At 54.7% G+C, this 18,301-nt stretch overlaps 1 protein-coding gene across 3 annotated transcripts; it reads left to right on the top strand.

The window, feature by feature from the left end:
• Positions 1 to 442: 442 nt before the first annotated feature.
• CLK2 (CDC like kinase 2) lies at positions 443 to 18,239 on the top strand. Of its 3 annotated transcripts, none has more exons than XM_063176625.1 (13): positions 443 to 545; positions 4,430 to 4,599; positions 11,257 to 11,500; positions 13,117 to 13,210; positions 13,559 to 13,625; positions 14,214 to 14,330; positions 14,519 to 14,685; positions 15,074 to 15,168; positions 15,425 to 15,554; positions 16,180 to 16,262; positions 16,474 to 16,553; positions 16,675 to 16,765; positions 17,552 to 18,239. In XM_063176625.1, exons 2-13 carry the CDS (start codon positions 4,430 to 4,432, stop codon positions 17,732 to 17,734), a joined length of 1,521 nt encoding a protein of 506 aa, XP_063032695.1. In that variant the 5' UTR covers positions 443 to 545; the 3' UTR covers positions 17,735 to 18,239. The 3 variants fall into 3 exon arrangements, with proteins under 3 accessions (XP_063032695.1, XP_063032694.1, XP_063032696.1); XM_063176624.1 differs by having other exon boundaries at positions 13,114 to 13,210; XM_063176626.1 differs by lacking the exons at positions 443 to 545; positions 4,430 to 4,599; positions 13,117 to 13,210 and having other exon boundaries at positions 11,432 to 11,500.
• The last annotated feature ends 62 nt before the right edge of the window (positions 18,240 to 18,301 follow it).

Raw genomic sequence — 18,301 nt, 5'->3', positions numbered from 1 at the left:
TAAAAACAAGGGGCGTGGTCACTGTCTGATAGCCCCGCCCATCACAGGCACAGGACGACGAGGGGGCGTGGCTTAGTGAGACGGTGGGCGGGCACGGGGCGGGGCTCCTGGAGGCGAGGGGCGGGATTATCACTATAGGCCACGCCCATATCTTGACCCCGCCCCTCGGCAGGGCCCCGCCGCCGTCAGGAGGGAGAGGCGTGGCTTCGGGGAGGAGGTGGGCGGGGCAATCTACCCCGGCCCCGCCCCTCGGCCTCGCCCAGCCGGCGCCGCCGGGCCCGAAAAGGGGGCGTGGCTTAAAGAGCGATCCGTGCGGAACCGGCCCCGCCCCTCGCCTCTAACCCCGCCCACCGGCCCCACCTGCTGTGACGCAGCTCCGCGCGCCTACGTGCGTGCGTACGTGATCGCGTCCGTGCGTGCGCGGCCCCGCGGGCTGGCAGGACCCGGATCGGCGGCGGCGGCAGGAGCTGGAGCGGGGCCCGGGGCCCACGGCCGCCATCACGGATTTCCTGTGGGACAAGCGCACCGGGCTGGCTGCGAGGACGGTGCGTGGCGGCGCGGCGCGGTGCGGGGCCCCGCGGGCCGGGGCGGGGTGGGTAGGCCGCGGCCGGTGAGGGCGGCGCGGGGCGGGCCCGGTTTGTCGTTCCCGGCGGGGCCGCGGTGGGAATCGGCGGTCTGGGTGTCCCCGTGAGGGCGGCGTGGCCGGATGGCCCGCAGGGACCGGCTCGGGGCCTCCCCGCCGAGGCCGCCCCGCCCTCCGCCCATCTCTCCCGGTGTCCCGGTGCTTCCGGGCCTGCACGGCGGAGGCCCCGCCCGGCGCGGCCGCCATCACCGTCCCCAAAGCGGTTCCAGCCCCGCTGCGGAACGCAGCCCCGGTGCTCGTTCCATGGAACCGGGGCTTGGCGGGCCGCCAGCGCCGCCTTCGCGCTCCCTTCATTCCACGGCTGGAAACCGGGGGGAGCCCCGGGCAAAGCCCCCCGTGCAGGCGGTACCGGGCCCGTACCCCCGATCACCCCGCGCCGCCGGGGCCGGTTCGGCCTGTCCGAGCCCTGGCGGTGATGTCAGCGCTGGGCGGGGACGGGGACGCAGCCGGGGGCATTTTGGATGGGGGAATTTGGCACAGATTGCCCAGAGGAGCTGTGGCTGTCCCATCCCTGCGGTGTCCGATGCCGGCTTGGGGCAGCCTGGGCCGGGGGAAGGTGGCCCTGCACATGGCAGGGGGTGGGACTGAGTGAGCTCGAAGGTCCCACCCAGCTGACGTTCCATGATTCCACGAATTGTGCTCGGAACCAAAGTGCGTGCGGGGAGTGGTTGAGAGCTGTGGGGCACGGTCTGAGGGGCTGCACCCACTGTGCCATCTCACCTCGGGATCCCCTTGGCTTCAGCCTCTCCAGAGGGGCAGAGCTGAGACCCCTTGAGGGTCTGCAGGGCTCTGTTGATGTCCTTTGGATGCCCTTGGCTCCAGCCTCTCCAGAAGGGCAGAGCTGAGGGTTTTCAGGGCTCTCTTGGTGTCCTTTGGTTCCCCTTGGTTCCAGCCCCTCTAGAGGGACAAAACTGAGGGTCTGCAGTGCTCTCTTGGTGTCCTTTGGATCCTCTTGGTTCCAGCCTCTCCAGAGGGGCAGAGCTGGGGGTTTTCAGGGCTCTCTTGGTGTAGCTGAGACCCCTTGAGGGTTTTCAGGGCTCTCTTGGTGCCCTTTTGATCCCCTTGGCTCCAGCCTCTCATGTTCCCCCAGAGGGACAGAACTGAGCGTCTGCAGGGCTCTCTTGGTGTCCTTTGGTTCCAGCCCCTCCAGAAGGGCAGAGCTGGGGGTTTTCAGGGCTCTCTTGGTGTAGCTGAGATTCCCCTGAGCGTTTTCAGGGCTCTCTTGGTGCCCTTTGGGAAGGGAGGCTTTGCTCCTGGTGGTTCTCCATGGACAGAGGGATGTGTGTCACCAATCTCCTGAGCTGGGAGGGATCCACAGGCCCTGATGTCCTTCCCCAGGACACCCCAGCAATCTCACCCTGTGCATCCCTGGGAGCATTGTCCAAGCTCTCCTGGAGCTCTGGCAGTCCTGGGGAGCCTGAGCAGTGCTCAGGGGGAACAACCTTTTCCTGTATTCATCCTAAACCTTGCTGCCAGAGCCCCAGCTGTTCCCTGGGCTGCTGTCACTGTCACACAGAGCACAGACCAGAGCTGTCCCTCCCGGGGAAGCTGCAGCCCCCTGAGATCTCCCCTCAGTCCCAGCTGAACAGCCCCAACACCCCCAGACCCTTCCCCACCCTCGTCCCAGTGCAGGTGTCACTTGGCAGGAAAACCTGAGCATTTCTGAGGAGCTGCTCTCTGGGCATCCATTGCTGGATTTTGCCTTTTTCTGACCCAGACATGGGGCAGCTGAGAGGCATTTTAACAACTTTTATTCTATTCTGAGCTTCGTGTGAAGGATGACACAATACAGATGTCATAATTCATGCCATCACAATCAGAAATGAACTATTTCTTAATTACAATACAGTAGAATATTTTTTGGGCTTATTTAGCCCAAAAATACAAGAAAACAAATAATTTTAAATTGCCCCTCATGGGTCCCACTCCAAGGCATCTTTCATAGTTCTGTTTCTCCAAAGCATCCAGTCTTGTTTGCAAGGCCACCTTTTGAAACTCCTGTCAGGCTTGGAGGATTTTCTGTAAATCCATTTCTCACATTGCTCAGGGGGCTCTGGTGACATCCAGAGCTTCATTTCACCTTCCTTGGTGCTGCTTCCCTCCTTCCTGAGCAGCTGAAAGAGAAATGGTCCAAAAGCTGTTCCTGGAGCTGTGGGCATAGAGATGGATGTGAGGAAGGGATACAAACCTGGGAATGAGAACCAGGGTTCTTTTTTTTTTTTTTGGGGAAAGAAAACGGGGCAAGATGACCATGGGTGGTCTCACCCTGTCCTGTGGGGCTCTGGGGTCTCTCAGAGTTTGCTCTCCTCTCTCAGATCCCCTGGCCACACTCACACACGTTGCATTCCTGTCCCATGCAGCTGTTAATGCTGCCCTGCTGTCCCCACGGGTGTCACAGGGTCCCTGCTGTCCCCACAGATCCCTGCAGTCCCCATGGGGGCCTCACAGCAGAGAGGGGATCCCCACGAGTGCCTCACGGGGTCCCTGCTGTCCCCACGGGTGTCACAGGGTCCCTGCTGTTCCCACAGATCCCTGCTGTCCCCACGGGAGCCTCACAGGGTCCTTGCTGTCCCCATGGGTTCCTCACTGTCTCTGCTGTCCCCATGGGTGCCTCACAGGGTGCCCCACTGTCCCTGCTGTCCCCACGGTGTCCCTGCTGTCCCCACAGATGCCTCACAGGGTCTCTGCTGACCTCACAGGGTCCCTGCTGTCCTCACAGTGTCTGTGCCATGCCCACACGTCCCTGCTGTCCCCACAGGTGCCTCATTGTCCCTGCTGTCCCCACAGGTGCCTCACGGGGTCCCTGCCATCCTTGTGGGGTCGTTGCTGTCCCCACAGGTGCCTCACTGTCCCTGCTGTCCCCATGTGTGCCTCACAGTCCTTACTGTCCCCGTGGGTCCCTGACAGTCCCCGCAGTCTCCATGGGGTCCCTGCTGTCCCCACGGGTCCCTGACAGTCCCTGCTGTCCCCACGGGTCCCTGAGTGTCCCCACTGTCCCCACAGATGCCGCACTCCCGAAGGTACCGCTCGTCGGAGCGCAGCAGCCGCGGCAGTTACCACGGGGTCCCTGCTGTCCCCTCACTGTCCCCACAGATCTCTGAGTGTCCCTGCTGTCCCCACGGGTCCCTGACTGTCCCTGCTGTCCCCCTGCTGTTCCCACGGGTCCCTGAGTGTCCCCACTGTCCCCACAGATGCCGCACTCTCGAAGGTACCGCTTGTCGGAGCGCAGCGGCCGCAGCAGTTACCACAGGGTCCCTGCTGTCCCCTCGCTGTCCCCACAGGTCCCTGACTGTCCCTGCTGTCCCCCTGCTGTCCCCACAGATCCCTGAGTGTCCCTGCTGTCCCCATAGGTTCTCTGACTGTCCATGACTGTCCCTGCTGTCCCTGAGTGTCCCTGACAGTCCCCACTGTCCCCACAGATGCCGCACTCCCGAAGGTACCGCTCGTCGGAGCGCAGCAGCCACAGCAGTTACCACAGGGTCCCTGCTGTCCCCCCGCTGTCCCCACAGATCCCTGAGTGTCCCTGCTGTCCCCACGGGTCCCTGAGTGTCCCTGCTGTCCCCCCACTGTCCCCATGGGGTCCCTGACAGTCCCTGCTGTCCCCACAGATGCCGCACTCCCGAAGGTACCGCTCGTCGGAGCGCAGCAGCCGCGGCAGTTACCACGGGGTCTCTGCTGTCCCCACAGGTCCCTGAGTGTCCCTGCTGTCCCCATGGGTGTCTCTGCTGTCCCCAAGGTTTCCCTGCTGTCCCCACGGGTCCCTGAGTGTCCCTGCTGTCCCCACAGATGCCGCACTCCCGAAGGTACCGCTCGTCGGAGCGCAGCAGCCGCGGCAGTTACCACGAGCGCTACCGGAGCCGCAAGCACAAGCGGCGGCGGACGCGGTCCCGGTCCAGCAGCAGCGAGCGGGACCGGCGGCACCGGCGGGAGGACAGCTACCACGTCCGATCCCGGAGGTGAGAGGGGCTCTCAGCTGCCCCCCTGCACGGGCTGACACGGGGGCTGGGCTGGGAGGGACCTCTGGGGTCACCCAGGGCTCAGGGATGCAGCCAGGTGGGTTTGGGATGGCTCCAGAGAGGGAGGTGCCGTGCTTGGCCTGGGCTGCTGTGGCAACAACTTCCTGTCGCTGGGCACCACTGGAAAAATGTCTGGCATCTGCCTTGGAGATATGGATGTGGGATGTCCTTAAAGAGGGAGGTGCCGTGCTTGGCCTGGGCAGCTGTGCCAGTGCCCTGCAACCCTCTGTGCCAACAAATTCCCATCACTGGGCACCACTGAAAAGTGTCTGGCACCGTCCTGGCACCTGCATTGGAGATCCTGATGTGGGATTCTTCAGAGAGGGAGGTGCCATGTTCAGCCTGGGCAGCTGTGCCAGTGCTCTGCCACCCTCCATGGGAACAACAGCTTTCTTGTGTTGAAGTAGAACGTGCTTTAGTTTATGGTTTTGCTCCCCATCCTGTCAGTGGGCACCACTGAAAAATGTTTGGCACTGTCCTGGCACCTGCATTGGAGATCCTGATGTGGGATTCTTCAGAGAGGGAGGTGTCATGCTCAGCCTGGGCAGCAGTGCCAGTGCTCTGCCACCCTCCATGGGAAGAACAGCTTTCTTGTGTTGAGGTAGAGTGTGGTGTGTTTTAGTTTATGGCCATTGCTCCCCATCCTGTTGCTGGGTGCTAGAAAAGTGTCTGGCACCATCCTGGTATCTGCCTTGGGGATACCGATGTGGGATTCTTCAGAGAGGGAGGTGCCATGCTCAGCCTGGGCAGCTGTGCCAGTGCTCTGCCACCCTGTATGGGAACAACTTCCTGTCACTGGGCACCACTGAAAAGTGTCTGGCACCGTCCTGGCACCTGCCTTGGAGATATTGATGTGGGATTTTTCAGAGAGGGAGGTGCCATGCTTAGCCTGGGCAGCTGTGCCAGTGCTCTGCAACCCTCTGTGGGACTAAATTCTTCCTTTTGTTGAAGTAGAACGTGCTTTAGTTTATGGTTTTGCTCCCCATCCTGTCACTGGGCACCACTGAAAAGTGTCTGGCACTGTCCTGGCACCTGCATTGGAGATCCTGATGTGGGGTTCTTCAGAGAGGGAGGTGCCATGCTCACCCTGGGCAGCAGTGCCAGTGCTCTGCCACCCTCCATGGGAAGAAATTCTTCCTTGTATTGAGGTAGAATGTGGTGTGTTTTAGTTTATGGCCATTGCTCCCCATCCTGTTGCTGGGTGCTAGAAAAGTGTCTGGCACCATCCTGGTATCTGCCTTGGGGATACTGATGTGGGATTCTTCAGAGAGGGAGACCCCATGCTCAGCCTGGGCAGCTGTGCCAGTGCTCTGCCATCCTCTGTGCCAACAACTTCCTGTCACTGGGCACCACTGAAAAGTGTCTGGCACTGTCCTGGCACCTGCCTTGGAGATATTGATGTGGGATTTTTCAGAGAGGGAGGTGCCATGCTCACCCCGGGCAGCTGTGCCAGTGCTCTGCCACCCTCTGTGGGACTAAATTCTTCCTTTTGTTGAAGTAGAACGTGCTTTAGTTTATGGTTTTGCTCCCCATCCTGTCACTGGGCACCACTGAAAAGTGTCTGGCACTGTCCTGGCACCTGCATTGGAGATCCTGATGTGGGATGTCCTTAAAGAGGGAGGTGCCATGCTCGGCCTGAGCAGCAGTGCCAGTGCTCTGCCATCCTCTGTGCCAACAACTTTCTGTCACTGGGCACCACTGAAAAGTGTCTGGCACTGTCCTGGCCCCTGCCTTTGAGATACTGATGTGGCATATCCTTAAAGAGGGAGGTGCCAGGCTTGGCCTGGGCAGCTGTGCCAGTGCTCTGCCACTCTCTGTGGAAACAACTTCCTGTCACTGGGCACCACTGAAAAGTGTCTGGCACTGTCCTGGCACCTGCATTGGAGATCCTGATGTGGTATTCTTCAGAGAGGGAGGTGCCATGCTCATCCTGGGCAGCGGTGCCAGTGCTCTGCCACCCTCTGTGGGACTAAATTCTTCCTTTTGTTGAAGTAGAACGTGCTTTAGTTTATGGTTTTGCTGCCCATCCTGTCACTGGGCACCACTGAAAAGTGGCACCGTCCTGGCACCTGCCTTTGATATATTGATGTGAGGTGTCCTCTCAGAGGGAAATGCCATGCTTGCCCTGGGCAGCTGTGCCAGTGCTCTGCCACTCTCTGGGAACAGCTTCCTTGTGTTGAGGTAGAGCATGGTGTGTTTTAGTTCATGGTTTTGCTGCCCATCCTGTCCCTGGGCACCACTGCAAGGAGTCTGGCACCATCCTGGCACCTGCCTTGGAGACACTAATGTGCAATAATGAGATTTCCTCTCAGTGATCTCCAGGCTAACGAGGCCCATCTCCCTCAGTCTCTGCTCATTAAGGGAGATGCTGCAGTCCCTCAATCATGGCCGAGTCATCCATTCTCAGCCAGGTTCCAGGGCTGCTCTGAGCTGTCACAGCCTGGGCAGTGCTTGTCACCAAAGCCCCTCACTCCCCTCTTAGGGGAACTTCCCTGTCTGGCACCCAGAGCCCCTCTGGCAGTGCCACTGCACCCCCTGGGCTGGGACTGAGCCCCTTCAGTGACCCAATGTTTGCCCTGTTTGACTCCCTACACACCCCACACTCCCAGTCAGACCAGTTTCCTTACTGGTTTCTCACAGCAGGTTCTCTCAGACATCTCAATCCTTAAAAATCTTGGTGCAATAACAAAGAAACGGCTCTAGCTGGTGCCTTCAAGGAGGGGTCCTGAACAAAGGACCCTCTGAGCTTTTATCCCTTCACAGTTTCAGTACAGGAAGATCTGGGGTCCCTCAGTGTCCCTCACCTGGCTGGGACACAGATCCCTGTCCCCTTTGTTGTGCCAAGGGTTGGCAGCTCCTGGCTTCTTGCCTTGGGCTCCCTCAAAGCACTGCAAAAGTTTTGGTCTTCCAAACATAACAAGGACGTGGAACTGTTGGAACAGGTCCAGAGGAGGCTGGGAAGTTGTTAAGAGAACTGGAACACCTTCTTCATGGAGAAGGGCTGGGAGAGTGTTCCAGGCTGGAGAAGAGAAGGTTGTGAGAGAATTGGGACTGGAAGAGTTTCTAGCCTGGAGAAGAGAAGGTTGTGAGAGAATTGGGACTGGAAGAGTTTCTAGCCTGGAGAAGAGAAGGTTGTGAGAGAATTGGGGCTGGGAGAGTTTCTAGCCTGGAGAAGAGAAGGTTGTGGAGAATTTGGGCTGGAAGAGTGTTCCAGGCTGGAGAAGAGAAGGTTGTGAGAGAATTGAGGCTGGGAGAGTTTTCCAGCTGGAGAAGAGAAGTTTGTGAGAGAATTTGGGCTGGGAGAGTTTCAAGCCTGCAGAAGAGAAGGTTGTGAGAGAATTGAGGCTGGGAGCATTTTCCAGCCTGGAGAAGAGAAGGTTGTGAGAGAATTGGGACTGGAAGATTTTCTAGCCTGGGGAGAAGGTGGTTGTGAGAAAATTTGGGCTGGGAGAATTTTCCAGCTTGGAGGAGAGAAGGTTGTGGAGAATTTGGGCTGGGAGAGTTTTCCAGGCTGGAGAAGAGAAGGTTGTGGAGAATTGGGGCTGGGAGAGTTTCTAGCTTAAAGAAGAGAAGGTTGTGAGAGAATTTGGACTGGAAGAGTTTCCAGCCTGGAGAAGAGAAGGCTGTGAGAGAATTTGGACTGGGAACATTTCAAGCCTGCAGAAGAGAAGGCTGTGAGAGAATTGAGGCTGGGAGCATTTTCCAGCCTGGAGAAGAGAAGTTTGTGAGAGAATTGGGACTGGAAGAGTTTGTAGCCTGGGGAGAAGGTGGTTGTGAGAAAATTTGGGCTGGGAGAATTTTCCAGCTTGGAGGAGAGAAGGTTGTGGAGAATTTGGGCTGGGAGAGTTTCTAGCTTAAAGAAGAGAAGGTTGTGAGAGAATTGGGACTGGGAGCATTCTCCAGCCTGCAGAAGAGAAGGTTGTGGAGAATTTGGGTTGGAAGAGTGTTACAGGCTGGAGAAGAGAAGGTTGTGGAGAATTTGGGTTGGAAGAGTGTTACAGGCTGGAGAAGAGAAGGTTGTGAGAGAATTTGGGCTGGGAGAGTTTCTAGCCTGGAGAAGAGAAGGCTGTGAGAGATTTGGGGCTGGAGAAGAGAAGGTTGTGAGAGAATTGAGGCTGGGAGCATTTTCCAGCCTGCAGAAGAGAAGGTTGTGAGAGAATTGGGACTGGAAGAGTTTGTAGCCTGGGGAGAAGGTGGTTGTGAGAAAATTTGGGCTGGGAGAATTTTCCAGCTTGGAGGAGAGAAGGTTGTGGAGAATTGGGACTGGGAGAGTTTCTAGCTTAAAGAAGAGAAGGTTGTGAGAGAATTGGGACTGGGAGAGTTTTCCAGGCTGGAGAAGAGAAGGCTGGGGAGAATTTAGGCTGGAAGAGTTTTCCAGCTGGAGAAGAGAAGTTTGTGAGAGAATTTGGGCTGGGAGAGTTTCTAGCCTGGACAAGAGAAGGTTTTGTGAAGACCTCTCAGCACCTTCCAGTGTTAAAAGGGGCCTACAAGGAAGGTGGAGAGGGACCCTCCATGAGGAGCTGTAGTGACAGCACGAGGAGCAATGGGTACAAATTGAAAGAGAGAGAATTTAGGCTAGACAATGAGGAAGATCTTCCCTGTGAGGGTGGTGAGACACTGGCACACAGGTTGGATGGGGCTGCCCCAACCCTGTCAGTGTTCTAGGCCAGACTGGACAAGGCAATGATGATCTTCAAGTCCACTCCAGCCCCTCAGCATTCCCCAGTGTAGGAATGTGCTCCATGCTGATGGAGTGACCAAATTATTCTTTGTCTGCTTAAAAAAAGCAAAAAGCCCAGAAGTTCCTCTCCCAATTTGGTACAAAGACACCTCATAGGACCTTTGGGACTTCACCTCAGACCTGGGGCTGCCCAATTGGACAGAGGCCAAGAGGTCCAGCCTAGGTAATTTGTTGGACTGTAATTCACTAGAAAAAGAAGAGAACAAAGGAGATAATCCCTTTTGTGGGATGTTTCAGCAGGAGCAAGGACCTCTTTCCCCCAGCTCAGTTCTTCTCTGTAAGAGCTTTGTTATTTTGCCTTTTATTAAACCTTTTTCCAACACTACCTCAGAAGCCATCCTGTTAGTTTTATGCCATTTGGGGTAGTTGGGCTATCTCAGGTGTGTGGGTTCCTCTGAGAGGAAAAATCGAGTCAGGGACAGTTTTTCTCTGTGAGAGCTTTGTTGTTTTGCCTTTTATTAACCCTTTTTCCATTTCCAACACTACCTCATAACCCATCCTGCTGCTTTTATACCATTTGGGGTAGCTGGTCTATCTCAGGTGTGCTGGGTTCCTCTGAGAGCAAGAACCTCATGCCCCTGGCTCAGTTTTTCTCTGTAAGAGATTTTTTATTTTGCTTTTTATTAAACCTTTTTCCAACACTACCACATCCTGCTACTTTTACACCATTTGGGGTAGCTGGGCTATCTCAGGTGTGCTGGGTTCCTCTGAGAGCAAAAACAGAACCAGGGACAAGAGGTTTTTCTCAGTAAGAGCTTCTTGATTTCGCCTTTCCCAACACTACCTTGGAAGCCATCCTGCTACTTTTTTGCCATTTGGGGGTAGTTGGGCTATCTTGGGTGTGTGGGTTCCTCTGAGAGCAAAAATGGAGCCAGGGACAGTTTTTCTCTGTAAGAACTTTGTTATTTTGCCTTTTATTAACCCTTTTTCCATTTCCAACACTACCTCATAAGCCATCCTGCTACTTTTACACCATTTGAGGTAGCTGAGCTATCTCAGGTGGGATGGGTTCCTCTGAGAGCAAAAATCGAGCCAAGCGCACGAGATTTTTTCTCTCTAAGAGCTTCTTTATTTCGCCTTTCATGAAACCTTTTTCTGACACTACCACAGAACCCATCCTGCTACTTTTATACCATTTGGGGTAGCTGGACTATCTCAGGTGAGATGGGTTCCTCTGAGAGCAAAAATCGAGCCAGGGGCAAGCGTTTTTTCTCTCTAAGAGCTTCTTTATTTCACCTTTCATTAAACCTTTTCCAACACTCCCACAGCACCCACCCTGCTACTTTTATACCATTTGGGGTAGCTGGGCTACCTCGGGTGTGCTGGGTTCCTCTGAGAGCAAAAACAGAACCAGGGACAAGAGGTTTTTCTCAGTAAGAGCTTCTTGATTTCGCCTTTCATTAAACCCTTTCCCAACACTACCTTGGAAGCCATCCTGCTACTTTTATACCATTTGGGGTGGCTGGACTGTCTCTGGTGTGCTGGGTTCCTCTGAGAGCAAAAATCAAGCCAGGGGCAAGCATTTTTTCTCTCTAAGAGCTTCTTTATTTTGCCTTTCATTAAACCTTTTCCAACACTACCTCAGAAGCCACCCTGCTACTTTTACACCATTTGGGGTAGCTGGGCTGTCTCAGGTGTGCTGGGTTCCTCTGAGAGCAAAAATCAAGCCAGGAGCATGAGATTTTTCTCTGTAAGAGTTTCGTAATATCGCCTTTCATTAAACCTTTTCCCAACACTCCCACAGCACCCACCCTGCTACTTTTACCCCATTTGGGCTATCTCAGAGCTACCTCAGGTGTTCTGGATCCCTCTTAGAAGGACTAACCCCTTCCCCTGTCCCCATTCCCCGCGCCCAGCTACGACGACCACTCGGCAGACCGCAGGGCCTACGACCGCCGTTACTGTGACAGCTACCGGCGCAACGACTACAGCCGCGAGCGGGGCGACGCCTCCTACTACGAGCCCGAGTACCGGCAGCATTCCTACGAGTACCGGCAGCGCTCCCGGGACCGCGAGGGCAGCTACCGCAGCTGCAAAAGCAGCCGGCGTAAGCACAGGCGGAGGCGGCGCCGCAGCCGGTCCTTTAGCCGCTCCTCATCGGTGAGTATCCTGCTGTGCCGTGCCTGCCCTGTAACCTTGCTCTCTCTCCCCCAGGTGCTGAGCTGGGTAAGTAGAAAAATTCACTTTCTAAACGCTCTGTCGGAGTCGGATTGAGGTCTGTGTGTGTGCGTGTGTTGTTTGGAGGAGTTGTTGTTGTTGCTCGCGTCCCTGCGCGCCGCGGTTGGCGCTGCCCGGTGCCAGCTGGGCACGGGTGGCTCAGGTCCTCTCTCAGTGGGAGGGACAGGAGTGCCCGGCGAGGCTGGAGGGTCCCCAGGGTGGTGCTGCATCTCCTCCCATTCAGTGATGCTCGTGGAGGAGCCCCAGCCAGGCAGGGTTTGTGCAAGGCTCGAAGAGCCAGCGCTCAGCTGGTGCCAGTCCCAGAGAGTCTGGGACAGGTGGCTGCCCCTGTGGTCCCCGTTTCGGGCCCTGGCTCTGAGCAGGATCCTCCTGGCTGGGCCCAGCTGATGTGGGCTTTGTGGAGGAGCAGAGCTTTTGGAGCACTGAGCTCAGGTGGAGGCAGAACCATCCCAGGCTCTTCCCGGAAGCATCCCTGGCTTTCTCTTCTTGTCTGTTCTGCTGTTCACCTTCCACTTCTGTTAGACCCCAGACACATTCTCTGCTCTGTGTGTGGAGCTCTCAGTGTTGTCTGGTCTGTTCTGGCTCTGTGTCCAGGGAGGGGATTGGGGGCTGGATTTGGGTCCCAAGTCTGCTGGCTGGTTGCTCCCAAGTATGGGGATACTTAGCTGAGGAACCGAAGGCAGGAATTTTCTCTTCTCCAGCATAAACCTCTTATCTGCCTCATCCCAGGGCTGTCCCAGTTCCCTGTTGGGTTCTGCTTCTCTTCTGGAAGTTAGTCCTTCCAGGATCAGCTTCTTTGGGGGAGGGTCTAGGAAGAAGTGTCCATCTTTCCCCAGGCAGTCACTGGGAACTTTCCATTTTGGATGGATCATTGTATCTAAAGCTGCTTTTCTGAAATCTCGGAGTTCATCTTCCCCTGAGTGTCGGGGCTGGGGGAAGCTGTGTGGGAGGTTATTGGAGTGGGATAGGGGTGCCTGTGGGGGCAGCCTGGGCTTGTGCAGGAGCTGCCAGCCAGCACGTGCCTCCTGCTGCCCCTGCTCTGCGGCGTGCTCAGGCAGTCCCCAGGACCCGAAGGCCGGTGCTGTTCCTCTCTGAGCCCCCGTGGGAGCAAGAACAGCCAGCCCTTTCCATGCCCCTCAGCTCCCTCACTCTGACAGCTCTGCTGTCACACTGGTTCGGGTTGGGGCTGTTTGTAGGTTCTTTTTTTTCTTATTTTTTTCTTATTTTTTTTTTTCCTTTTTCTTTTTTTTTTTTTTTTTCCTTTTTTTTTTTTTTTTTTTTTTTGCTACAACAAAAAAGCAAACTGTTTTTTTCTTTTCTGAGCTAGTGTGTTGTATCTTGACATGTTCCCTTGCAATATCCCTATCGTTATATATTCCTCTGTGCCGTATGAATTGGCTGGGAATCTCCTCCTGCAACCCCTCCTCAAACAACCATGTGAATTTCCAAACCAACCAATGCGTGACGCTGGCTGCTGCTGCGCTGGTTTGAAAATCTGATTGGTGAATGATGAATTCCCTGTCTGCCTGGGCCAGCAGCGGAGTCGACAGAGCAGCAGAAGGGCCAAGAGTGTGGAGGACGACGACGAGGGGCATCTGATCTATCGCGTCGGCGACTGGCTACAAGAAAGATGTACAGCCAAATCGTAACATAATTTAGCTCTCTAGTTAAGCTCCCATCGCAGTCGCAGATCTGTCTTATCTTTCTGTTTCATTTTATTTTCATTGTTTATTAAAGAGAAAACCCTCTCCTTTTCCTTCCCCTTTTGTTAAAGCTACGTTTATATTGTGTATTGTTACTGAAGTGCCAGGGAAATTAGGGCAGCTGCCTTGTGCAGCCGGTGTCAGCCTTCCGCTGCTCCGGTCTCTCCAGCTGTGTGCAGGATAGGTGTTGCAATGCATTCTCCTCTGCCCTGTGTATCGCTGCAGCCAGGTCCTGCTCCCTCTCTCAGCTCCTTCCCTCTCCTTCTCTCCCTCCCAGATGAGATTATCAGCACCCTGGGGGAAGGGACCTTCGGCAGAGTGGTGCAGTGCATGGATCACCGGAGGTATGTGGGGAAAGGGGGAGACCACAGCTGGGGGTGAAAATCACTCTCTTGCTTTTCAATATTCTCTGCTGCTCCAGGCTCTCACCCTCTTTTGTGTTGCCCATGTGCTGGGGGAAGCTTCAGGGCTGTTTTGTAGGGAGGGAAAGGGACACCTTTGGTGGACACACCTGCTTGGGCAAGGGAGGCTGGTCAGAAGGTTCCTTTCACAAGGCACAGCTTCTTTTACCTGCTCAAGGCTCACCTTGTGCTTTCTTCCTGTTTCTCCCACAGGGTTGTTTTGTAGGGAGGGAAAGAGACACCTTTGGTGGACACCCCTTAATATTAACCTGCTTGGGCAAGGGAGGCTGGTCAGAAGATCCCTTTCACAGGGCACAGTCCCTCTTACCTGCTCAGGGCTCAGCTTGTGCTTTCTTCCTGTTTCTCCCACAGGGTTGTTTTGTAGGGAGGGAAAGGGACACCTTTGGTGGACACCCCATAATAATAACCTGCTTGGGCAAGGGAGGCTGGTCAGAAGATCCCTTTCACAGGGCACAGCTTCTTTTATCTACTCAGGGCTCAGTTTGTGCTTTCTTCCTGTTTCTCCCACAGGGGTGGTGCGCGCGTTGCTCTGAAAATCATTAAAAACGTGGAGAAATACAAAGAGGCTGCTCGACTGGAAATCAACGTGCTGGAGAAAATCAACGAGAAGGATCCTGAGAACACAAAGTGAGTGTGCTCTTGGTGTTCAGCAGGAAGGGCTGGTTTCAGGGCTGGGGTGGAACGGGTGCTGGGTGTTGTGTGGTTGAAGGTGATCCTGGATAGTTTTGGAAGCGTCTTGGCTCGCTGTGAGGTACAGACTGAGCAGGGAAAGGAGGAGCCTGCAGAGCTGTTCCCAACTGGAATGTTTCTGTCAGTCTCTGTGTCAGGATGTTTGACTGGTTTGACTACCACGGCCACATGTGCATCTCCTTCGAGCTGCTGGGGCTCAGCACCTTTGATTTCCTGAAGGATAACAACTACCTGCCTTACCCCATCCACCAAGTACGGCACATGGCCTTCCAGGTGTGCCAGGCTGTGAAGTGTAAGTGTTCCTGCTGCTCTCCTGTGCTTTGGGCTCACCTGGGGAGCTGAGTAGGTTGCACTTCTGCAACTGGTGGCCCAGAGCAACAAGTTTTTGCTGTGGTTCTGAGCCTGAGCCTTCCTGCCCCTCTGGGAATGAATCCTCTTCATTTTCTGGTGCTTGTGGGCTGGCAGTAGCTCAGAGCACTCCAGCATCCACCCCCCTGCACCTTCTGGCGATCAATACAATAAATCTTTGTGCTTCTGGTAAAGCATCATGGCCTGGGCTTTGCCTGGCTGTTCACACCCAGGTTGAAATGTGGCTTAAACTGGTGCCAGTGATGGCTTTTGGGGGGGTGTAGCCTCGTTCTGCTTCTCTCCCCTCACCCAAACACTCTTTTCTCCCTCAGTTCTGCATGACAATAAACTCACCCACACTGACCTCAAGCCAGAGAACATCCTCTTTGTGAACTCTGACTACGAGCTCTCCTACAACCTGGAGAAGGTAACACATAACTCACAGCCTCACTTGGCTCTCCTCTTGGTGTCCCTGAGGGGTCAGACACAGCCCCAGGGCATGTGGGCCCCCTGCAGTCCTTGAGGGCTTTGCATGACCTGCCAGGCAGTGCTGAGTGAGCCGTGGCTGTGCTGGGAGCTGCTTTGGGGCTGCCAAAGCTTTCCCCTGCCGTGGTGCCCTCAGCTGGGTGAAGCAGGGTTTGGAGGGGCTGCCAGGTGAGGGATCCCATTGTACCCCCCTGCAGAAACGGGACGAGAGGAGCGTGAAGAGCACGGCCATCAGGGTGGTGGACTTTGGCAGTGCCACCTTTGACCACGAGCATCACAGCACCATCGTGTCCACCAGGCACTACCGAGCCCCTGAAGTCATCCTGGGTAAGGTGCCCCTGGGTCTCTGCCCCTTGTACCCCGCTGGCATGGGGAGTGTTGGGCATCCACATCATTCAGGAGCTTTCTGGGTTTGCCCTGGGAGATGGGAAGTTGATTTAACAGCTCTGCAGTGCTGTTTCCTGGGACCTCCATGGTGACAGCCCTGTCATTGTTCTGGGTTTGTTCCCCCTGGAGAAAAGGAGGTTCGGGGGAGGGATCCTCTCACTCTCCACAGCTTCCTCATGAGGGTTTGGGCTCTGCTCCCAGGGAGCTAGGAGAAATGGCCTCAAGTTGTGCCAGGGTTGGACATCAGGAGGAATTTCTTCCTGGAAAGGATGGTCAGGCATTGGAAGGGGCTGCCCAAGGAGGTTTGGAGTCCCCATTCCTGGAGGTGTCCAAGGAGTGGCTCGATGTGGCACTGAGTGTCCTGGACTGGGATTGGTCACAGGTTGGAGTTGGTGATTCCATGATCCACCATCAGCTGGGCAGTATATTGCCAGCAGAGCACCAGGAGCCTGGCTGGAATAGGATGTTATTTATTTTTTTATTAGTTATTTATTTTTAAAAGAAAGAGGGATTTGGACTCTTGGGTTGTAACTGGATCATTTATTTAAACAACATTGTTTTTCAGAGCTTGGCTGGAGCCAGCCCTGTGATGTGTGGAGTATTGGCTGCATCATCTTTGAGTATTATGTGGGTTTCACCCTTTTCCAGGTGAGAACTGTGTGGTGTGGGTACTTCCCAACTGGTGAGAGGATGCTGGCTGCTTCCCTGAGACTGATGGGGGTCCCCCTATCCCTGCAGTCCCGTGGAGACACCCAAGGTGTTGGCCAGGATGGGGGTTCTGGGTGGGGGAACACCCAGGGCTGGAGGCAGAACCACTGGAATCTATTCCATGCCTTCCCTTTCCATTTCTCCCTGCCAGACACACGACAACCGGGAGCACCTGGCCATGATGGAGAGGATTTTGGGGCCAATTCCTTCTCGAATGGTCCGCAAGACAAGGTGAGCAAAGCCAGCCCTCCTGCTCCCACGGGCAGTGCTTCACCCTGGGGGAAATGCCACTTTGTCCCACTGGGGCTGGCACCTTGCTGCTGTGTAACCTGCTGTCCCTTTATTCTGACAGGAAACAGAAATATTTCTACCACGGCCGCCTGGACTGGGACGAGAACACCTCAGCTGGACGCTACGTTCGGGAGAACTGCAAACCACTGCGGGTGAGGCAGCTTGGCCCCTGCTCAGCTTCTCCCTCTGGGCAAGCCTGGAGTTTGGCATTGCTTTTTGGCTGCTTGGGTTAATCTATCTAAAAAAGAACTGTAGGATTTTCACCTTGTCTGATGGTAGTATAAGCATTTATATGGGTGTACTAGCTGGCTCGACTGAAAACAAAAGTTTTTCTAGCAGCATCTTTAATATCTGTTAATACAGGCTGAGAGCAAAAATCGAGCCAGGGACAGTTTTTCTCTGTAAGAACTTTGTTATTTTGTCTTTTATTAGCCCTTTTTCCATTTCCAACACTACCTCATAAACCATCCTGCTACTTTTATACCATTTGAGGTAGCTGGACTATCTCAGGTGTGCTGGGTTCCTCTGAGAGCAAAAATCGAGCCAGGGGCAAGCGTTTTTTCTCTCTAAGAGCTTTGTTATTTTATTTTTTATTAAACCTTTTTCTGACACTACCTCAGAGCCCACCCTGCTACTTTTATACCATTTGGGGTAGCTGGGCTACCTCGGGTGTGCTGGGTTCCTCTGAGAGCAAAAACAGAACCAGGGACAAGAGGTTTTTCTCAGTAAGAGCTTCTTGATTTCGCCTTTCATTAAACCCTTTCCCAACACTACCTTGGAAGCCATCCTGCTACTTTTATACCATTTGGGGTAGCTGGGCTATCTCAGGTGGGATGGGTTCCTCTGAGAGCAAAAACAGAACCAGGGACAAGAGGTTTTTCTCAGTAAGAGCTTCTTCATTTCGCCTTTCATGAAACCCTTTTCCCCTCCACCTGCAGCGATACCTGACCTCGGAGGCTGAGGACCATCACCGCCTGTTCGACCTCATCGAGAGCATGCTGGAGTACGAGCCCTCCAAGCGTGTCACCCTGGCTGAGGCCCTCAAGCACCCCTTCTTTGACATGCTGGGCATGGAGCCCAGCACAAAAATGTGGGACTCGAGCCGGGACATCAGCCGGTGACGCCACAGGTGCCAGCCAGCCCTCGGATTCTAGCCCCCGTGGAGGCCTGTGTGATTTCTATTCAGACACTTGGTGCTTTTTTTTTTTTATATATATATATATATATATATATATATAAACATGAGATGAACTTCCTGGACACGTTTGTAAAGCTGTTAATATGTGAGATACTGTAAATAGCCCAGATTCTCTGTCGGCCTAGGAGCACCACGGGCCTGACCTGCTGTTGCTGCTGCTGTTCTTGTGAGGTGAGGGGGGGTCTGTGTGTCCGTGCTGTAAATACCTCTTGTCCTGTGTTGCTTTTGTCTCCTGTTCCTGCCCCTCCTCGGTGTAAATACTCCAGGACTCGCAGCTCTCTGTAGCTTCTCTGTTTCCTTGTAAGTTATGGAACTGGTGGGACTGCATGGGAATTATTTTTTGGATCAATGTCATAGCCCATCCCCACACCAGAGTTTTATAAGAATTTTGTACAGTCTTTGTGAAAAATAAATATGAAGTGAATAAAGCACCTGGTCTGGGTTTGGCCTGACAGCTGCTGATCCTGGGGTTGTTCTGCTGTGCCTTGTG

Source organism: Melospiza melodia, chromosome 25 (genome assembly GCF_035770615.1).
Source record: "Melospiza melodia melodia isolate bMelMel2 chromosome 25, bMelMel2.pri, whole genome shotgun sequence".
NCBI lineage: Eukaryota > Metazoa > Chordata > Aves > Passeriformes > Passerellidae > Melospiza > Melospiza melodia.
This window is presented reverse-complemented; position numbering and strand designations above follow the sequence as displayed.

Coding starts and splice junctions, on each gene's coding strand:
- CLK2 (XM_063176624.1), top strand. CDS start 4,430: ATGCCGCACTCCCGAAGGTACCGCTCGTCGGAGCGCAGCAGCCGCGGC. Junction 13,211..13,558: donor CGACTGGCTACAAGAAAGAT/GTACAGCCAAAT, acceptor TCTCCCTCCCAG/ATGAGATTATCAGCACCCTG. Junction 16,263..16,473: donor TGGGTTTCACCCTTTTCCAG/GTGAGAACTGTG, acceptor TCTCCCTGCCAG/ACACACGACAACCGGGAGCA.